General features: G+C 49.3%; 4 protein-coding genes across 7 annotated transcripts; 3 read left to right on the forward strand and 1 right to left on the reverse strand.

Annotated features, from left to right (window-relative positions):
- Positions 1-2,108: 2,108 nt before the first annotated feature.
- Positions 2,109-3,476, forward strand: LOC117854779 (hevamine-A). The gene has a single exon (XM_034737031.2). It carries the CDS (start codon positions 2,359-2,361, stop codon positions 3,256-3,258), a length of 900 nt encoding a protein of 299 aa, XP_034592922.1. The 5' UTR covers positions 2,109-2,358; the 3' UTR covers positions 3,259-3,476.
- Positions 3,477-3,985: 509 nt separating this feature from the next.
- LOC117854780 (ferredoxin, root R-B1) lies at positions 3,986-5,202 on the forward strand. Its single transcript, XM_034737032.2, has 2 exons — positions 3,986-4,327; positions 4,461-5,202. Exon 2 carries the CDS (start codon positions 4,476-4,478, stop codon positions 4,911-4,913), a length of 438 nt encoding a protein of 145 aa, XP_034592923.1. The 5' UTR covers positions 3,986-4,327; positions 4,461-4,475; the 3' UTR covers positions 4,914-5,202.
- Positions 5,203-9,344: 4,142 nt separating this feature from the next.
- On the forward strand, positions 9,345-13,710 carry LOC117858205 (glucan endo-1,3-beta-glucosidase 14). 4 transcript variants are annotated; one of them, XR_004640930.2, is made up of 4 exons: positions 9,352-9,650; positions 10,449-11,524; positions 12,082-12,290; positions 13,408-13,710. XR_004640930.2 is itself a non-coding variant. In XM_034741226.2 (3 exons), exons 1-3 carry the CDS (start codon positions 9,578-9,580, stop codon positions 13,483-13,485), a joined length of 1,227 nt encoding a protein of 408 aa, XP_034597117.1. In that variant the 5' UTR covers positions 9,345-9,577; the 3' UTR covers positions 13,486-13,710. The 4 variants fall into 4 exon arrangements, 2 of the variants coding, with proteins under 2 accessions (XP_034597117.1, XP_034597118.1); XR_004640931.2 differs by having other exon boundaries at positions 13,413-13,710; XM_034741226.2 differs by lacking the exon at positions 12,082-12,290 and having other exon boundaries at positions 9,345-9,650.
- Positions 13,711-18,419: 4,709 nt separating this feature from the next.
- LOC140220027 (uncharacterized) lies at positions 18,420-21,486 on the reverse strand. The gene has a single exon (XM_072293832.1). It carries the CDS (start codon positions 19,716-19,718, stop codon positions 18,861-18,863), a length of 858 nt encoding a protein of 285 aa, XP_072149933.1. The 5' UTR covers positions 19,719-21,486; the 3' UTR covers positions 18,420-18,860.
- Positions 21,487-21,491: the final 5 nt, after the last annotated feature.

The raw sequence follows: 21,491 nt of genomic DNA on the forward strand, positions 1-21,491 counted from the left end.
GTTGGAGCCCTGCCAAACTGGCTCTTAGATTCCTCGACTTGTTTTATTTAGGGATGATCGTACAAAATTACAAATCCTATCGCTCGACGAAGCTGTAAACGCAAGCACCATGCTGAATTTTAGAGACTTGAATACGGGTAATAAGTGAATCCCATTTCTACCATTTCTATTTCTTCTTCATACAAATATGCATGGCTCTCGTATGTACTTCAAAAAAAAAGTTCTACTTTCTACTATGAAAAAACTAACTAATTGAGTCACGTTTAGTTCGTATTCATTTCTTATTTGTGAGCTGACGATAATTGATGAAAGCATGAGGTTGCTAGGAAAATTCTTGACTGCCATGAATGAGATTTTTTTGGGTTACTTTTCTACGTTTTTGGAATGTCACTCTAAGATGCTTGGGCAAGCATATCCATGACATCTTGTAGACGCTCTATTGCATCGATACATAATATTGTTAAGATGATTATAAGAACAATGGACTATATTTTTAATCGTATCATAGCTATTCCACAATCACATATTTTGTGCATAAACAAGCGAGCATTGCATATTACATAGTCAGGACAACTCCAACTATGACAATGAAATAGTTGCTTTAATGATACAATGATCTCTTTTATCTCACCGCATTGTCTCTACCCCACACCATCAAAAAAATGGCATTTCATAACTCATAAGACAACCTATATAATCCCTTGGATACGGAGTCAATCAACTTAAGATCATTTATGAAAATAACACCAACTCATGTAGACATGTACCGCATCAATGCAAGACGAACCCCTGACACGTAGGGTCCAGTTCCACATACTAGACTTCTAGAGTATTGCGTGACAAATCCTGAATTGGCACTCGAATTATTTTGCCAATTACTTCCCCAAACACTTAATCCCCTCGCCCTTTTTTAGTCTATAATCATCATTCTGACATTGTGAGTTGAGCTGTCTACGCCTGTGGGATATGAGGACTTTTGTAAAGGAGGAATCATTTGAGCATTTTATCCACCCAAGAATTCAGAACACCTAATTTAACACTGTTCTTATGCTGCACTGGAGCACTTAGCATTCCATACCCCTTAATGTCGTCTGCAAGCTATTCGCGCACCTGCTTATTCACTTCACATCAGTGAGTGAGTTATAGGCATAGCAAATGCCTTCTAATATTAAATTTGCGCGTGCTGAGAATTTAAAATTGCAGTGGAGCCTCTTCTGTCGCAATCTTCTTTCTACTGAAAATGATAACCACGAATTTTCAGACTCAGGCCATCAGCACGTGAATCGCCGTTTCCCATTTTTATTTCGCTGCTGTGGCTGCACCTGACATCAATCGTACCGTATTTTTTCATCAAGTTGAAACTTCAGAGTACAGCTAAAACTGAAAGGACGGGAGCCACAGGGGCCCCAGTTGGTTCGGCCGGCTGTCCGTTCCTCCGTCCAGGAGCACTACAACCTTGAACCAATCTCGTTACGTACGCGCTGGCCTAAAGTTCGTTAATCCTTGGATTAGCGACAGGTTTGGGGGGTTTCCTGGCCTTACCCGCCGAGTAGTACGAAGATGCGTGACTGTCATGACGTCATTCAGTTCATCAACACAGTTCCGATGAGGTCCCCTTCGCTGTCTGTATCGAGCGCAGGACGGCAGGAGGATGATATTTTTGGGCTCGCTATCTATCCAAACAGTCGAGTCACCGGCAGAATCGCATTGGACCTCCATCTCGTGCCCGGAAAGTTGCAGACCTTGTGGGCATGGCTGCCTTTGGAAAGGGACATCGAACTGCCGGCTTGGTTTCGATTAGCACTAGCAGGGCGTAGCGCAACCGCATATGAGTCATGACTGCGTCGTCGGAAACGCAGCGTCTACTCTCTACTGCCTCGCTCCCGCGCACTGAGCGTTTTGAACTCGAAGCAGCGGCGAGCGTGGAGATTGGGTGGATAGAAATGGTCGTCGCAGTTGGCCGCGCGATCAGTGGAAGCCGCCGTCCTCAACCCGACGACCCGCGGGCTTAGGTCAGCGGTCAACCACTGCCGGCGCACTACCGTCGCCGCGCGCTAGACGCACTAGTGACGATTATAATATTGACACCGCCCTGCTCGCGATGATAAGATCCAAATCCAACCACAAATTGCGCTATCCCAAATTCTCAATCGTGCCCGGTCAACTTGCGACGGCTAGCTAGCACACCTAACGGATGATGAAGGGATCGTTAGAACACGACTGCGCCGCTGCTAGTTGCGCACCAAATAATCAACGGATTCATCAGCTATAAAGAGACCACGAACCTCCGAGCAAGATTCAAGCTTCAGAGCAGTGCCACTAGCCCACTACATACCAAGAACTCGATCGAGGAACAAGATGGCGAGATCTCTTCCGGCAATGGTGTTGGTCGCGGCGCTCGCGCTGGCCGGGCTAGCCGCCGGAGCACGGGCCGGCGACATCGCCATCTACTGGGGCCAGAACGGCAACGAGGGCACGCTGGCTCAGACGTGCGCCACCGGCAACTACAAGTTCGTCAACGTGGCCTTCCTCCCCACGTTCGGCAAGGGCCAGACGCCGGTCCTCAACCTGGCCGGCCACTGCAACCCGGCCACCAACGGCTGCACGGGCGTGGGCGCGGACATCAAGTCGTGCCAGAGCAGGGGCATCAAGGTCTTCCTCTCCATCGGCGGCGGCGTCGGCAGCTACGGCCTGTCGTCCCCGGCCGACGCGAGGAAGGTCGCCAAGTACCTCTGGGACAACTACCTCGGTGGGAACTCCAAGTCCAGGCCTCTCGGCGACGCGGTCCTCGACGGCATCGACTTCGACATCGAGAGCGGCGGGAGCCTGTACTGGGACGACCTGGCTAGGGAACTCAAGTCGTACTCCCGGCGGGGCCGGAAGCCGGTGTACCTCGCCGCGGCGCCGCAGTGCCCGTTCCCGGACGCGTCGCTGGGCGCCGCGCTCGCCACGGGGCGGTTCGACTACGTGTGGGTGCAGTTCTACAACAATCCGCCGTGCCAGTACAGCGCGAGCGCCGGCGTCGGCGGTCTGGCGAGCGCGTGGGCGCGATGGACGTCGATCAGGGCGGGGCGGGTGTTCCTCGGGCTCCCGGCCGCGCCGCAGGCCGCCGGCAGCGGGTTCGTGCCGACGAGCGACCTGGTGGCGCAGGTGCTGCCGGTGGTGAAGAACGCGACCAAGTACGGGGGCATCATGCTGTGGTCCAGGTTCTACGACGGGCTCACCGGGTACAGCGATGCTGTCAAGTCCCAAGTTTGAGATAGACTCGTGTCATGTCGGGGGCGTGAGTGATGGACATGCGTCCGTCCATGTGCGTGGGTCGCGTAAGATCGAGTGTTCTGCGGAGAAACGTAGAGACACAGCGTGATGAGTGCGAACGAGCATGTGTCCAGACTCTGGAGATCTCTCTGATGGGCTTCGGCATGTACTACCTCCAATGATTCAGTGAGCAGCGAACAACATTGTTATGGCGAGAACATATTGCGTGCTGCTGGTTCGGAACTTTACCGCAACGTTTCCGCATTCACAGACGTTTACTGAACATGGAATAGCCGAAGTTCACCGAGTACTTTGGCTTGGCGTTCAGGGATAGCCGGCTGCTGCTTGCCTACAGGATACCCTGAACTGTTCAGGCTAATCAGGTAGGAGTAAGAACTAAGAACAACAAAAAATTGAAAATATGGCAGGTCAATTGTTGATGTGTCTAAAAAGTAAAAACATCCACGAGCACCTGAAAAACTTCAAAAACTGAACGAATCGAAAGACTAGTACTTCGTACTACCTCACGCACGAATGCAGAGTTCATGCTCTGTATCATCCGCTCTATAGTTCGTTAGAGCGCCGGCAACGGCAACGGCAACGTGTCGCGTATGCCTCGACCAGCTAGTTCCTCGGTGCCGTCTGCGCACAGGTGCAACCCGGCTTCTGTCCCCTGGCCGCTAGAGGGGACGCGCGGCAGTGAACTAGCCGATCGAGCCGAGTACGCACCCAGGGTCCAGGGAAGCTAATGCCTCCAAAGTCTGCACTGCACCGGCGAACCTGCGCGAAGTGCGCGACACCTGTAGAACATATTCTGATGCGGGTGTTCTACCTTCATCTAGCACCTTCGCCGCATCACCAATGGCCGTTTCCCAAGGGTGTGGATCGGCCAAGCGTAAGACAGGTTGCTTTTGGTTCAGGCACGCCGCTCAACTCCGAGCTAGCACACGGCCTTTATAAGTTTTCAATACCGTGCCGAGTAGAGCTCCTGACACTGCTCCTCTGCTTGCGCTGGAAACTCTTGGTGCGGCCGCTCATCAGCCCATCGTCCTAGAGGAGGCAAAAACAGGTATGCCTCGAACTGCTGGTCGATCCAAACCTATCCGTCTTCGATCCCTTCTTGGTTCCGATCGTGTCCAAATCGATTTCGTCATGGTTTTGATCTTGTTTGTTGGCATCACTGCACTCTCTGAACTCTGAAGGATCTGAAATTCCGAATGATGGCGCTGGCAACTACTCCAACAATGTACTCTGTTCCCGCACCGGGCGCCATGCGGGGCCAGACCTTATCCCCGCGCGTCGCTTCCCCGGCGCGACCGCGCGCGCCGGCCGTCTCGAGCCGGTTCAGGGCGTCCGCCGCGGCCGTGCACAAGGTGAAGCTGGTGGGGCCGGACGGGTCGGAGAGCGAGGTGGAGGTGGCCGAGGACACGTACATCCTGGACGCCGCCGAGGGCGCCGGGCTGGAGCTGCCCTTCTCGTGCCGCGCCGGGTCGTGCTCGACGTGCGCGGGCAAGCTGGCGTCCGGGGAGGTGGACCAGTCGGAGGGCTCGTTCCTGGACGACGCGCAGATGGCCGAGGGCTACGTGCTCACCTGCGTCGCCTACCCCAAGGCCGACTGCGTCATCTACACACACAAGGAGGAGGAAGTGCACTAGACTGTTGAAGATTGGTGGTGGTGTTTCGAGTCCTGTGGTAGTGCGTACGTGTGCGTCCTACCAAGTGGTTGGGTGTTCCAGCAACGCACGTTCGCATGGATTATGAGGTTCTTCAGTTGTGTCTATGATCAATGTGTTTCTTGAACGATCTGGTTTTATTCCCTCTCTAGTCTGTACGCTATCTGTCACTCATACGTGATCATTGCAAGATGGATGCAGCAAAAGAAAATTTGAATTGCTTGTGTGTGTTGTTTTACTCGTAATAAAGTCGTAATGAAAGGTTTGCTTCCCCAAATTCTTTGACTGACTGGGCTGTCTGGGCCTGGGAGGAGCGCAGATTAGACCCGGCCCAACAAGGCTTGTGTCAGTGTCTCCGACGAAAACAGAGAGAAAAAGGATAGAGAAGTGAAAGCAAGACGTGTGTGACGTTCCCTCAAAAAATAAAAAACATGGAGTTGCTAGTCCGATCCGGACCCTATGTCGCATGCAACAACAAAAAATAAAATATAGAAGTTATGTACAAAACTTCGAACAAACATAATAATCCTGCTGCAACATGCATGAAACATTCATGCAACATTTTAGCTTTTAAAAATACTTCACTGTTTAATACTATTGTGGTGACAAGTGAAACATCAAGAGACAATTACTGCAACGTCTGAAAACAAATCATGCAACATAATAAACTGAAGTGATTAAACACCTCGAATAAGCAATACAACATCAAAGATTACGTATTGCAACATCTTAGATCACCTATTACAACATGAAAAAACTCATAAGTGCACCACAGAAAATCAAAGCAATAAAACATCTCGAAATAAGCTTTGTAGCATCAAATATCATCTATTATAACATCTTGAGTAAACTACTAAAAAAGCCCCTGCGGGCAACTAAAAACAATCAAGCAATGAAACATCTCAAATAAGCCATGTAATACCAAAGATCATTTATTGCAACATCATAGATGAGCTCCTGAGACATGAAAAAAAATCCCCATACGTAGATCTGATTGACCTCGCGTGCAATACTCCATAACCATCATAGAGAACCTAGGAGTCACTGTCGAGAGGCCTCCATCATGCTGGGTGAGTTCTTTGTCTCCATGGAAAAGCTCCCTCACAGGGACGAGGCAACCACCACCACCATGGAAAAGCTATTGCCACCATGGATGAGCTCGGGAACCTTGAGCGTGAAGGAGTGCCTACCACTGTCAAATTCGTGTGAAGAAGGGCGCCAGTGCCGGTCTCGCTCAGAGAAGGGCTGCACACGGAGGGGACATGCCCAAACTTAGGCGAGAACTTGCTGTATGTGTGAAGAGAGAGAAAGCTGATGGAGGACTATCTTGTTCGGTAAATGAGATCATGTGATAAATATGTGAAGGGATAAAATTCACATAGACGGTAAAGAGCCACATTTTGCTGGCGTCGAACGGCGGGAGCAACCCAATAAAAAACTTGTATGACGTACTGTGTTTTGCTTGCGGGATTCAGTTTTAAACTATGTCGTAGAATCCCTGCAGCAGATAAGATAGGCTATAGCCCAGTACCATGTCAATCAACCATCGACCATTGTTTTTTTTTTTGGGTAGGCTAAATCAGCTACTTTGACAGAGCTACATAAGATAAGGTCTAAACAACCCTATACATGATTACGACATCCGCATGATTGAGCCCCAACCCCCAAATCAATAGCTGTGCTTTTCCCTGGCCGGACCCGGCGATCAAGAATTCAAGATGTTTCTGTTCATGATAAGGTGCTGATTTCTTTCAAAATTCAAACACCACGGGAGGCAGCCGACTCCTCCGTCTCCTCGCAACAAAACGAGTCAACATCCACCGATCCACGCCATGTGAAAACCGCTCGACCCAGTCGGCGAAAGCTCTGCTGTCTGAAGTCTGAACCCACCAGGTGCATGCATTCCTGGCTTCCTGCTGCACCTGCAGGCTGCAGTCCTGCACGTCGTGGTGATCCTTCCCATATTCTCTCACGTGCGATCAGGGAAGCCTGCCAGATTTTACCGTTGCGCCGCCAGTGCTAATCGCATCGTTTTACCGTCACAGCTTTTGCTTTGACCGTCTGACGTGGAGACGTTTATCGTTCGGTCAGCGTCTAGTCGTGCCCCGCGTGCGCTCGCGGACGGAGATCGCGTGCAGTCGCAACTGCGACTGCAAGATAGCGACTGCACGTGATTTTGGCCGTCCGATCTGCCCGCGAACGGTCCAGATGCAATGATACAGTAACTAAACGTTCACGCACAGTTCCGAACAGTACTGCACAGCGCTTAACAGTATTCCCTCTCAGCTGGCGACCGCTTAACTTGCAGTCCCTGTAGCGACTGCACTGGAACTCGGGGCTCGGGCACCGCTCCGGCGTGGTGACGGAAGGTGATCGCGCTCTCGGCACGTGTGTGCGGTGTGGGTCTGGCCGACGACGGTGGCTACGTCCACTCCCTTAAGAGTTTTGGCCTTTTCCCTAACAGAACCCGGCACGCCTCGTGCTGTTTACTTCCGTCAGATTCAGATCAGGCTCTCGGTTCGTGTTTCAGAAATCCTACCAAAACCTCGTCCCACTCCCATGATCCCATCTTCAGCTAGCGTGAACTTGGGAGCTTCCAAAAGAAGCAGTACTCAGTACTCCTATCAGTTGTTGCCAGAAAAGGGTGTGCTTACTAGGTGTGTCACAATTCACAAAAAAGGTTTGATCAGTTGTTTTCTTCTTCTTCTTGGAGTAGGTGCTGGAAATTGGGCTTTGGACTTTCCAACATAATCGAAAAGCGGTACAGCTTTCCTCTGGCTGTCAACAATGACGCGCCATTGACGTTGTGGGGGCGAAACCATTATCATTGGCAGCCTTACATCATCAGAGGAAACACCCGTGAACAACAAGGAAAGCAAGATTAAGGCGTGAACACTTTTGCATCCTAAAGCCTGTAGGATTGGATGACAGATATGTGAACAGACTGGAAAAAAGAATTGAAATGATCGGAAAAACTTAGGGTTAGACGTAGCTTATCACAGGAGGAGAAGGATGATGTCTGGACGCATATACATGCATGATGGGCCGTGTCGTGTGCTGGAACGTAGCCAGCCGCAACACGCACCTGCAAAAAATTATGTTATCTTGGGGCTACGGACCTATGGTTGCATACTTGTTTTTCTTTCACATATACGGCGTTTGCATGCAGATGGACCTGGCTATGAGACTCTGAACTCTGAAGCCGAACATATGGATCCATCCTCCACTGACTGCACATCCCCATACTGATAGGCTCTTCAGGTCGGCAACGGTTTGCGATGGTCTCACACGGAATGAGAAGCACTATTCCGCGTGGTCCACAGCCCACACTACCCGACGTCCCGACCGGATCTCCTAAAGTCGGTAGGTCTGCTGGTGGCATCGGTTAGTTAACACGCGCAGCGCTGGTGGCATTACGAGCCTGATGAAGAATATTCAGAACCACCAAGCAAATTTTCGGCTCAATCATCCCTACGCGACAAGCAGCAACCGAGCGAGCTGCTCGGACTACACAAACCGCCGCATGACAAATTGGTAGTTTGGCACCTCAAGTTCCATCCGATCCGTGCCCTCTTCGCTTTGTTAATTCAGAGAGGCGTGAGAACTTGGGGGAGACATGATTGCCGGATACGATGCAGATCGCTCTCTTCAGGTATCCTACAAAGACGCGCTTCATTCCTGTTAAAATAAGCAAAGACGGCCGTCCACAACTCCACACCGTCTGGTTCTCTTCAGACTGCTCCAGAGATCAAGAAGCAGCAATAGTTTACCTTCGATTCGTACAGTGTAAACGGATGAGAGGGTTCGCTTGCTTCTAGGATTCCTCTCCCCGTGTCCCGCCAAGGGAACGAGCAGTTCCCAGCCAGCAGCCCAACTCAACTCAGTCACTTCCTCAGATCAGACCAGACAATGGCGAGCGATGACTGTTGCCCCTAGTGACGTGCGAACTGCAAACCCTCCCTGAACGGTACAGAACACAGAACAGTGTTCCACTGGAAACGGGAAAATATCTCCCCCGGGAAAAGGAAAAAACAGAGACTGAACAGTGTCTAATCTCACCGCTGCAAGTCACACATGAAACGTGATGTCAAACTTGTCAGGGCACGGGAGAAATGACCAAGCCCGTGGCGCCGCACACGTATGCAGGAACTGTGGGTAGTGGGCGCACGGAACGGTCAGCAGCAGCCGGGCTGTGGAATTTGGAAATGCCAAATTCCCGACCATTGCGAGTGTGCCGGGCCGGAGGCAAAACGAAATCATTCTCGCCGGGGAACGGAAGCATGGTAGAAGTGGGGCGGGCAGGCGCAGGAAGCGTAAAGGAACTACGGCGACCGACGCGCGCACGGAGAGGCGGTGGGGTGACGCGCCGGGGCGGCCGACCTGAGCAAAGGAGGCAAGGCAAAAGATATTTCTTCTCTCTTCCTCACCGGTAACCCCTGCATGTAAACGCAAGTTACTGACGGAGGTGGGCGCCGTCACCGGGGAGTATAAAACCGGAGGCCCCGCCCGGCAAGGCCACCGGTCTGGACGGGAGGGAGGCTGTACCGCACTTAAATGCGAGCGTAACTTAACTACCTTCCCCGTATCGGCGAGGAACAGACACAGAGGAAGGAGGAGGAGGAGGAGGAGGAGGAAGCGAAGCGGAAATGGGGCTCCGCGTCCGCGCCTCCTCGCTCCTGCTAGCCCTGGCGCTCGAGCTCGCCGTCGCGCTCGTCTCAGGTAATTCGGTCGCCGGCTCGCCCGCCCGCCCTCCCTGCTTGTATCGCTGTCGGTTGTGTGTCTGTTCTTGCTCGTGCTCTGCTTTTGCCGCCATTGCTGTGGATTAGTGCTGTCCGCCTCCGTGAGTTCTTCTTGTTCGTTCAAGTTTCTGGGCATGATGCTCACTCAGTTCATGTTTCATTCTTATTATATGGATAGAGATACGGGCTTCTTTTTAGTCGACAGTTTGAGGAATGGTTACAATTTCCAGTAAGGGCAGCACTGAAAGAAGCTATGAACCAGAGTATGGAGGCCTGACCGCCTGAGATCCGTCAAAACGGGCTAGAATTGTCTTTGCAAACAGCTAAGCGGTCATTTTCTCGCGAGTTGCGATTAATTGAGCCCGGTTGCTACCTCAGCTCTGAGTGCACCCATGCTCCCGAAGTCCCGATGGTACGCGGGGAGCGTATTAGCACTGCACTGCTGGTCTGTTATATTATCATTTCTTTCTGAAACCGCACACTTCACTAGCGACCCATGTTCTAGCTCTGATCATCATCCCATCTGCTTGCATACATTATTGATTAGGTATAAGGCACTCTCTCTCTCTCTCTCTCTCTCTCTCTCTCTCTCTCTCTCTCTCTCGTTTTGTTTCTGCCGTTTAATCACGAAAGCGACTTGGTACCTAAGGTATTTCATGGGTCTGTCTGAAAATGAAATTGAATTCCGTTGATGAAAAAGACAGCAATCAGATAATTCTAAAAAAACAGCAATTAGTGCGCGATTACTGAGTGCTGAGCTCGGCGTGTGTTTCCGCAGTGTCGGCGCAGCAGAAGTTCGGGATCAACTACGGGCAGATCGCCAACGACCTGCCGGACCCGACGCGGGTGGCGGGGCTGCTCCAGTCCATGAACGTGAACAAGGTGAAGCTCTACGACGCGGACCCCAGGGTGCTGACGGCCTTCGCCAACACCGGCGTCGAGTTCATCATCGCCGTGGGCAACGAGAACCTGCAGACCATGGCCGCCAACCCCGCCGCGGCGCGCCAGTGGGTCGCCACTCACGTGCAGCCCTACATCCCGGCGACGCGCATCACCTGCGTCACCGTCGGCAACGAGGTCTTCTCCAGCAACGACACCGTCATGATGTCCAGCCTCCTCCCCGCCATGAAGGCCGTCTCCGACGCGCTCGGGGACCTGGGCCTCGGCGGCCAGGTCACCGTGTCGTCCGCGCACTCCGTGAACGTGCTCGCCACCAGCTTCCCGCCGTCGTCGGGCGCGTTCCGGGAGGACCTCGCCGAGTACATCCAGCCGATCCTGGACTTCCACGGCCAGACGAGGTCGCCGTTCCTCATCAACGCTTACCCATTCTTTGCGTACAAGGCGAGCCCGGGCAGCGTGTCGCTGCCGTACGTGCTGTTCGAGCCCAACCCGGGCGTGCGCGACCCAAACACCAACCTCGGCTACGACAACATGCTCTACGCCCAGATCGACGCCGTGTACTCGGCGATGAAGGCCATGGGGCACACGGACGTGGCCGTGAGGATCTCCGAGACCGGGTGGCCGTCCAAGGGCGACGAGGACGAGACCGGCGCCACTGTGCAGAACGCCGCGGCGTACAACGGCAACCTGATGCAGAGGATCGCCATGAACCAGGGGACGCCGCTCAAGCCCAACGTGCCCATCGACGTCTACGTCTTCGCGCTGTTCAACGAGGACATGAAGCCAGGGCCGACGTCGGAACGGAACTACGGGTTGTTCTACCCCAACGGCTCGCCGGTGTACGCGATTAACGCCGGCTCCGGCTCCGGCTCCGGCGGCGGCGGCGGGTTTGGTCCGGGCGGGTCTCTGAACCCGTACTACACGTCCATGTTCTCCTCCTCGTCCAAATTGGCGGTAAGCACAGCATTTTTGACAGAGCGCGTGATACTATTATTGCTGCTGCAAGCTATTGTAATACTCCTACAGTCATAGTGTTAGTCAGTGATACCTTGTAATGTTGTATACGGAAGCACGCATTTCAATTCAACCATGGGGTAGGCCTAGATTCGGAAATTTGGCACGACAGTGAGACAGCCCGAAAAGCTCTGCTCTTTTCTCTTATTCCCCCAGCAATGCTCTTGAAAAGGTAACCTTTTCCTCTCTGTTCACAAACCTATCGAGATGTGGAAACCTCTAAAAGTGAGCTCCATCGGTGGCCGGGGCATCGAGGAAAGCGCGGGCATTCCTGAGCTTTTGACCGGATGGACGAACCAAACATTTTAGCCGCGTATCGCATGAATTTCCAAAGCTGCTTGGTACCGGCACTCCAGTAGGTAACCTATGGCGGCAGCCTGAAACTGAAACTGAAAGGAGGCGTGTCAAAACCAAGCAACGACCATCTCCCAATCTGGTTTCTCTTCTGGCACTGACAACGAAGAAGAAGATTTGCTTATCTTTGTGATCGCTTGCAGATAACGTTTCCGACGGGGGTGGTTCTCCTACTCGCCGCATTATTCCTCTGAGCTTCCTCCACACGTACCACCCACAGAGAGAAAGGCGCGCAGATCATTGGCGGGTTCCCTTCCGACTGACGCAATCCGGGCCGCGTTGTCACCGCCACCCTTCAGTGCCGGTGCCGACTGCCGGCTATGGTGCATTGCCTCCCCTCACTGACAGCGAGGTAACTGACACCGAACCCATCTCAATTTTCTCTTCCATTTGCTGACGCAATCTCGAAACAAGCTTAGGGGGAAAAAACCACCAGGTTCCCCATGACAATGAGAAAATTCCAACTCCCAATCCGATAGCAAGTGTGGTTAGGTAACAGGTCGTGTCCAGGCCGCGACACTTTGGCGATTAGTTTCTGGTGAACCATGTGATCCCCGGCAAACGTACTCGTCGTGCCCGCCTGCCCACAGACGGATCGATGGCGTCCCGTCCGTTCAGGTCCGTTCAGCAGAGCAGAGCAGCGCAGCGCAGCTGTTGCGGCTGGTCCCTTCCGTCCGTCCGGTGAGGGCGCCGCCCGAACGAACCACCAAAGCATCGACAGCCGTCGAAAAAGCTTCACGTCATCCGCAAGGGAACCATCGCGTACGCATGCCGACGAGATAGGGTTCAGCAGCCTCCTCGCCCCGCGCACAGGGCGTTTGGTCAGCACGATGCATGCTGCTCTCGACCACTCGTCGCTGTTTGGCAGGCTGGTCACTGATGCATGGCCCATTTCGGCCTCCCTGCAGCAGTAGTGCAGGTAGGAGGACGTCCTTCTTGAGAGCTCGAAGCTAACCAACTCTCTTCTGTGGGCTTAATGATGCGGGCGTGGCGCCGTTTGCTCGAAAGAGGATGCACGAGTGGTTCGACGAATATCTGCGCTTTTGTCTGGTGCCCTTGTGGGAAAGTTTATTCTCCATCCATGCGCCATTGTGTGTGATTGAAATTGAGGGCTGGAGGCTGGGGGACTTTATTCCCGGGATCGGGATGCTGGAGCTACTATCCTAATCCATCCTTTATGCCTGTCCCAGTGTCCCCATGTAGAAGAAGTAGTTCGTATATACTAGTATAATAGTACTCTCTCCGTGACGTTTAGGATAAGCTAAATACTTTATTTTTAAAATAATCAGCTTGTTGTAAACATTATGTATTTAAGATCATGGGTAGTATCTATTTGCCTATTTGGTCACTCATCTGGATGCATTATTCGAGTATCAGTTCATGGTTCACAAGATCATATTGTGCTGTCCGATGTGTTTGTCCAAATAACAGGCTCCTGCTCACTGTGCATTCCTTTGATGATCACGCAGGACAGACAGTTTGTTGTTCTGTATAGACGATCCGTGATGTGCCTGCGCTGTGATCGTGGAGGAAGGGTACAGCACTAGATAGAGGAGTCATCTGTACTGACGTAGTAGCTAGCTTGCCCTGTACTTGTTGCTGACGATCAGCTAGTCGTGTCACTTTGAAAGCATGAAAGAACAAGATGAACAGTGCAGCAGCAAGCAAATGAGTCATTGTATCCATTTATTTGTATTGTTCGTGCTGAGGTTATTGCATTTATTCATCGCAGAATTTGATACAGATGGAGCACGTACAGTTGCATTGGTCAATGTTACTCCTTTCATTTTAAATTATAAGTCGTTTGAGATCTTCTAGATACATAAATTTATGCATAGAAGAAACTATAAATTTAGAATTAACAAAACGACCTACAATTTGGGACGGAGGGTGTATATGAATCAACGCTTATTTAAGCGCACATCGCTAGCGATCGTGTTCAGCTCGTTTTTCTGTGTACTGATTTTTCTTCGAGTAACGAGTACTGATAAAATAAAAATTTCTATTGCACTCGCAAAGAAATGGCAAGTGCAAGTAAGTTCTGCACTTCTCAATACGGCCCAAGAACTATGATTCTACTCTGGCTGGGGGTAAACAAGACATCAAACACTTTCCAGCTCCTTCGCAATTCAGTAAAGAAAGGCATAAGAGGAATTATTGCAAGGCAAACAATCTGTGCTGCTATTGTATGGAACCTTTTGATGCTACTCATTTATCCAAATGTTCCAAGCATCCCAGAGCTTAGGTGAATGCACTAGTGGTGAGTGATCTGGATGTTGCTCTCACAGACGAAGTGTTAGACCAGTTGGCAATTGAGGATTCTTTGGCTGCTAAGTTCTGGTCACTATCTATTAATGCAATCTCTGGTTCTGATAAAGGAGATGCATAGCTCATGGCAATGGTGAAAAACAAGATTATACTGTTGTTGGTGGATAGTGGAAGCTCCCATAGCTTTGTCAGTTCTACTTTTCTCCATAAATATAGCATTACACCTACAACCATGAAGTCGAAGCTGGTGAAAGTAGCTAATGGAGACACACTGATTACTGACAAAGAAGTCTTGCAGATGGAGTGGTGGATTCAGGGCTATACCTTCAGCACTGATATGAAAGTAAATGGGCACCGATGTTAGGATCGATCTCACAAGTGTGAGTCTACCTGCGTTTACAAGAAGCTTGCTTCTCCAAGCCAGGAGCTTGGCTGCAATTTTGTCAATAAGTGGCTGCACTTCAATTCTAATCAGTCGTCTTGTGCTTAGTGGAAGCTTCAAATATTTGCATGGAAAATTTTTCAATTGACATGGCATGTTTTGCAAGACATCCTCAAAATCTATCCCTTCACAACGAATTGGATATGCAACACTCTTAGCAATGTTTATGTTGAGTCCTGACACTCTTCCAAAGATATCAAATATCTCCCTGACTGCTTGTACCTCTTCTTTCACCGGATTGACAAACACTGCTGCATCATCGGCATACAAATTGATTCGAATTTTGGCTGTTCTGTTGTTGATCGGAGATAAAGCTTGATCTTCCTCAGCCATGGCTAAGAGTCTTTGCAGCGGTTCAAGTGTCAGAATGAACAGCATGAGTGACAAAGGATCACCTTGTCGAAGCCCTGTCCTATGTGTGAACTTTGTCATTTGTGATCCATTTACCAAAACTGATGATGATGAAAGGACAGAAGTATAGTGATCCATTCTCTCCATCTTACCCCAAACCCCATTTGCTCTAGAACTTCTATCAGATAGTCCCATCTGACCTTGTCGAAAGCTTTTGCAATATCTATCTTTAGGAACGGTATAAATCTTTGATCAAGTTTTGGGTATAAAGGAAACAGTCATGTATACTCGTTTTTTTATGAAGGTGCTCTGGTTTCTCGATATCAACATGTTCAGATTATTTGACAACCGGTTGACCAGTAATTTTGAGATTATCTTCGCAATGTTGCTTGTCAGGCTATTAGGCCTATAATTAGTGAACATTTTTGCTTCAGGTGTTCTAGGTATAAGCACAATATAGGCTGAGTTGAGAATATTGAAATGTTGTGCATGCATGTTATAGAAGTATGCACTACCAGCGGGAGTTCTTCCTTAATAATTTCCAGCATGATTTAAAGAATTTTCAATCATGCTTCTATAACAGGCTGGAAATCATGCTGGAGTGGACAAACACATCAGCAGTGGACAAACAAATAACAGGCTCCTGCTCACTGTGCATTCCTTTTATGATGACGCATGACAGACAGTTTGTTGTTCTGTATAGACGATCCGTGATGTGCCTGCGCTGTGATCGTGGAGGAAGGGTACAGTAGAGGAGTGTACTTGTTGCTGACGATCAGCTAGTCGTGTCACTTTGAAAGCACGAAAGAACAAGATGAACAGTGCAGCAGCAAGCAAATGAGTCATTGTATCCATTTATTTGTATTGTTCGTGCTGAGGTTATTGCATTTATTCATCGCAGAAATCGATACAGATGGAGCACGTACAGTTGCATTGGTCAATGTTACTCCCTCCATTTATAATATCCATTTTAAATTATATGTTTGAGATCTTCTAGATACGTAATGAAATTTAGATGCATAGAAGAAACTATAAATTTAGAATTAACAAAACGATCTACAATTTAGGACGGAGGATGTATATGAATCAACATTTATTTAAGCGGCACATCGCTAGCGATTGTTTACACGGTTCAGCTCATTTTTCTGTGTACTGATTTTTCTTCGAGTAACGAGTACTAATAAAATAAAAATTTCTATTGCACTCGCAAAGAAATGGCAAGTGTAAGTAAGATATGCACTTCGCAATATGGTCCAAGAACTATGATGGTCGAGGTTGGATCACACTGACCTAAAGCCTGTATTACACCCAGGCCAAATCCTGGGCTACTGCCTCTTGCATCCGCCACACCAACCTTCAGAATAGAACATACTGATTCTCACCAGATATTTTACTAGGTAGACACTTAAAAAAAAGAGAAAAAATTTACAAATTCTCGTAAAAAAGCAAAACATCTAGCCATTAATCGGTAGACTCAAATCATCATCGTCATTGGATCTATTATGTTTTTTAAAAGATTACCCACCTATTCCATTATGAAAATAGCCTAAAGTAACCCCTAAATCTATATCTAAATTACCCACCTCTGCCATTATATAAAATAAACTAAAGCTCTAATCTTCATCAAAATTACCCACTTATGCCATTATAAACAATATTTAAAATAACCCTCCTAAATTTACAACTAAATTGCCCACCACTAATACTTAAAAAATAACTTAAAATAACCCCTTAAATTTGCATTTATATTACCCACGTATGGCATTATTAAAAACAACATGAGGTAACCCTGTATTTGAATACAAATCACCTTAATTAAAAACTATACACCAATATATGATTTGCAAATTGTCTATGTCTTACACTATTGATATATGATATAATAATTAAAATTGTGGATGAAAACGTTATAGAGTAATTACTAACCAAAATCTATCACAATCAGATGAACATGATAAGTATATATCTATATAAGTATTGTGTTTGAATATTTAACAAATGAGAAGTAGCTCAAGGTAATAGGTTTTTTTAGCAATGTAGTCTCTTTTTTTCATTGGAGACTCCGCATTAAGTCTCACGAGACATGCTAGAAAAAAAGATAAATTCTAAAAATTCTCACAAAAATCAGAAACATTAAACATCAATCATGTAAACTCTAATAATCATAGTCATTGGTCCATTCTATTTTCTAAAAAGTTACCCACCAATATCATTATGAAAATATTATAAAATAAATCCTAAACCTATATCTAAATTATCGAGCTCTACCATTATAAAAAAATAATCTAAAGTAACCTCATAATCTTCATCTAATCTACTCACGCATTATAAAACATAACTTAAAATGTCATTTCAAATTTGTATCTAAGTTAACCATGTATGTTGTTATTACAAATAACCTAAAGTAATACCTAAATATTAATCTCATTATCTTCATGTGCATCATACAGAAATGTCCAAAACTAAACTAATATATGATTCTAAATTATCTATTTATGTCATTGTTAATATAGAAATACTGAGTTTAGGTATATAGGCATGATGAGTGTCACCATGTAGACCATTTATACATGTATGTGAGGAGGTGATGAAAAATATTGATTTTTATACTAAACACAATATACGGAGGTGCGATATAAAATGAAAAAAGTGTGAATGTGGATGAAAAAGTGTATAAAGTAATTACTAATTAAAAATCAATCACAACTAAATAAAGATAAGTACACATTTATATGAGTATTATGTTGATGTATTGAAAAAATGAGAGAGTAGTAGGTAAACAATTTTGATTATTAGTGAGGAGTTTAATTTCCAAATAACTTTTAAATACAATATCTTTTAAAAATATTGGCTCGTGCGGGAGTACGAGTTGATGGACTAGTTCAATAGTTCAATAGTAATCCAAATGTGATCAAGTGGCTTGTGGTACCAAAATCTCCTTGCTCATTACATCAGAGAAAGGATTTATCCTAATAGTTCGAAACTAAGAAATCTGTTCACGGAAAGAACAGGTTCTGTAAAAAAAAGGAGGAAAAGGATCTTGTTCCGAAGTCCGAACTGATGAGGAGGCCAGCTATCTTTGCTACACACGTCACCAACGGGGTTTGTTTCAGGTCTGAACAATGAAGCATCGATTCGCAACCGTTTGCACACATTTCATGATTTCAGACCTCACAAAAGTCCATAGGAGGCCGGCCTAGTGCCGTAGCAGGACAAGTGTGGCGCGGCCGTGCACCGGTGCGGCCGGCGGCTACAAGGCATCAGCGATCAAGCGGTCAAGCCGCTACCGTGCAGTACGTTGGGGTGCGGACGCGGCGGCGTATACCAAACCGAAAGTGAAGCCGGCTTTGACCGTGTGCAATTTGGTGAGCTCGAGATTGGCCTCGAACGATCCCACAGGCAAGAAAAGAACAATGGAGCTGAACAAATGTGTCAGTTTCAGTGCCAAGTCTGAAGTCTGTAGAACAGTTGCGGTGAAAGAGAGAGGAAGACGCGCGAACGGCGGAACGCATTGTGCGCATTTGCTGAGGTATGTACAGCAGCATAGTGCGTAGGACACCGATCATTGGTTCAAGTTTCAACAAACAAGCTCTTCCAAACAGGGTGCAAAATCCCAAGCAGAAACAATCCACCGAAATCCAAAAAACTCGCAGTTCTAGGTCAGTCTCCGATCGCCATCGGCCAACCGGAGCCCATCCCTCGCTGACGGTGACGGACGATGCGGTGGCCAGCTCGAGACGGACGCCTCGGGCTCACCTATTGGCAACCACAGCAGCAGCAGCCAGCAGTCACTTACAGCGGGGCCCAGCGGTGACAATCTCCCGGGTCCAATCGTTTCCCGCCCACGCCAGTCGCCCCAACCTAATTTACCGGCCGCAGGGACCACTGCTCAGCGTCCTGGCTGTCGGGCTTCGCCTTCTCCTCGCTCTCCTCGGCCACCGCCGCCACCGCCGCCGCGAGGGCCTCCTCTCCCCAGGAAGCGGCTCTTCGCCCGGACTTGAACCTCCGCATTCCGGCAATGCCTGGCTGATGCTCGTCGTCGTCCTCCAACGCCATCTTCCTGGAAGCGCTGCGGGGTGCTCGGCAGCAGCCGTCGCAGCGGAACATGGCCGCCACGCCGTGCCACCACCCGCGGCGCCGGCGCCGGCGGCGTCCGTGGCGCTCCCGGTCGGACAGGACCTTGCCAATGCACGACACCTTGGGCGACCGCGGCTCCACCTCGCCGCCGTCGCCCCGGCTGCTCGTGCTGCCGCCGCCGCCGCCGCCGGAGCGCTTGTCTGCCAAGATCCGGCCCTGCGATGGCCGGCGGCGGGAGAAGGGCGGGCGGATCTTGGCCGGGAGGCCGAAGAACGTGGTGCCGGCCGCGGCGGCCGGGGCGCCGGCGACGCGCGTGGAGTTGGACCGCGTCTTGGCCGCGACGGGGTTGGCCACGACGGCGGCCGCGAACTTGGGGTTGGTGCTGCCCTTGGTGGAGTCGTCCCGTTCGTATATCGGGTTCAGCTCCACGAACGCCGCCTCGTCGCCGATGGGGATGGTTATTGAGTCCGGCGGGAAGTCTGGGTCCGGCGGCGGCGGCGGCGGCGGCGGCATCCGCGGCGGCGAGGCGTCCCCGCTGCCCCCCGCGATGACCGTCTCGCACGACACCTTCCTGTCCCCGGCCCCGGCGCCCGACACGCCGCACACCAGGCTCTCCAAGTCCACCTGAGGCATTGCACGCATGCAGCTTGCTTGCCTGCCAACCTAGCTCTGCCTCAGCCTCAAGGTCTCTCTGTGCAGGGTAGCGCAAGAGATTGCTGGCAGCTAGGAGGAGAGGCAGCGAGAAGCCGAGAAGTGGCTGCTGCTGGGCGCTTCCCTTTAAAATTCTCACGAGGAAGATGGGGGGAGGCAAAGCACAGCGAGGCTGCATCAGCAGTGCTCAGAGGCTGTCCTATAGAAATAATACTAGAGACGCAGAAAATGCCACCTCTGAAACAAAACGAACTCCAAAAACGGATCTCGACTATTTGTCTCCCCAAAAAACCAGTCCCAGTGAGTTGAACGGAGTGTTTCACCTACTGTCAACTAACTGAGGTTAAAGAAGAAATGGTAATGGCACCCTAACAAAGAAACAAGCAAAGCGATCACTGTAAAACCTCCAAAGTTACAGGGCAAGATTCAATTTCTGCAGAGCTCATTTACCTGGTCGGTCTACGATAACGGTGAAGCAAAGTAGTAGCAGACAGGAGTGACCGAGGCGATTTTATGCCGATCTGGAGACCTCCGACAGAGCCCATTTTCTGCTGTGGCCCTCCCCATAAATAAGCTTAGTCTTTTCATTTCAGCGTGGAACGGCCAGTGATCCGCTGAGACCGATCTGTCTTTTAGTTTTGCAACAGTCAGTGGCCAGCCACCAAAAATGTGATGAACCTGTCGCAGTGCTTGAAGTTTTTTTTTTAAATAAAGAACAGTTGCGCCTGCATGATCATCAGCCTGTCGACACCTGTCAGTTAAAAATAATTTCACCACGTCTAACTAACATCAAGCTATCAAGGTCAGAGAACACAATATGCTAAACCTCACCCAGCAGCAACAGCAGTTATATTACAGAGGCCAGAGCCAAGATTTACCGCAGAATAGTTCATGGTCACTTGATCAGAAAAGCAGGGCGGGGCTTGGTAAAAGGAATCAAGGCCAGTTCTTGGCACGAGTCCTGTTCAGCTATCACATGGCAATGTCGGGCTGGGTACCAAGCAGCAGGAGGGGGGGCATCAGCGGAGCACCAGGCCAATTTGTACTATTTTGTTGTCTTCGCCGCACGTATAGCTGCAGTCCTTCATAACCGTGGCATCGTTTGTAAACGTGCCGTTTTGCTCATTCCTGATTCCTCCCAAATCCCAACTCCAAGCTTGCTAAACATTGCAGCCAGATGCACATGAGTGACCTTGCGAGGTGACTGGAGCCTAACAATACTAGGAAAGAGACACATGAATGGCCCTTGGCCACTACAAGCCACTGGTGGATCAGCCTGCAGCGATCAAACACAGGGACCTCAAACATGTCATACGCATATTATCATCTTGGTGAAACAAAGAAACGAAAGCTGAAGTAGCCTTCTCAAAATATGAAACATCTAAAGACTGCTGAGATGGAGATGGAAGACCAAATCTAGCATCATTCTGTAAACCTACGAAGCTATGTAGTCCCCGGGAACATGCCAATCTGCATCTTGATTCCAAAAAGGACCATGCTTGGACCTTGGTCAACACTCAACAGCCCCACTAGCTCCCATGGGGTCAGAATTATTGTACGCTGCGACAGACTCACATTACAAGACAGTGGAGAATGGGGCGAGGAACCACATTAAGATCAAGTGTCAGGTATGATAAATTGAAAACAATATCCTCTTATGCGAATACAAATGGAATTAATTTCTGCAACCCCGAGTGCTTCTTGAATCTTAGTAGGCTAATGATATGAGCACAGCTAAGAGGCATCTAAAGAACGATTTCTGAA

Source organism: Setaria viridis, chromosome 5 (assembly GCF_005286985.2).
Source record: "Setaria viridis chromosome 5, Setaria_viridis_v4.0, whole genome shotgun sequence".
Taxonomy (NCBI): domain Eukaryota; kingdom Viridiplantae; phylum Streptophyta; class Magnoliopsida; order Poales; family Poaceae; genus Setaria; species Setaria viridis.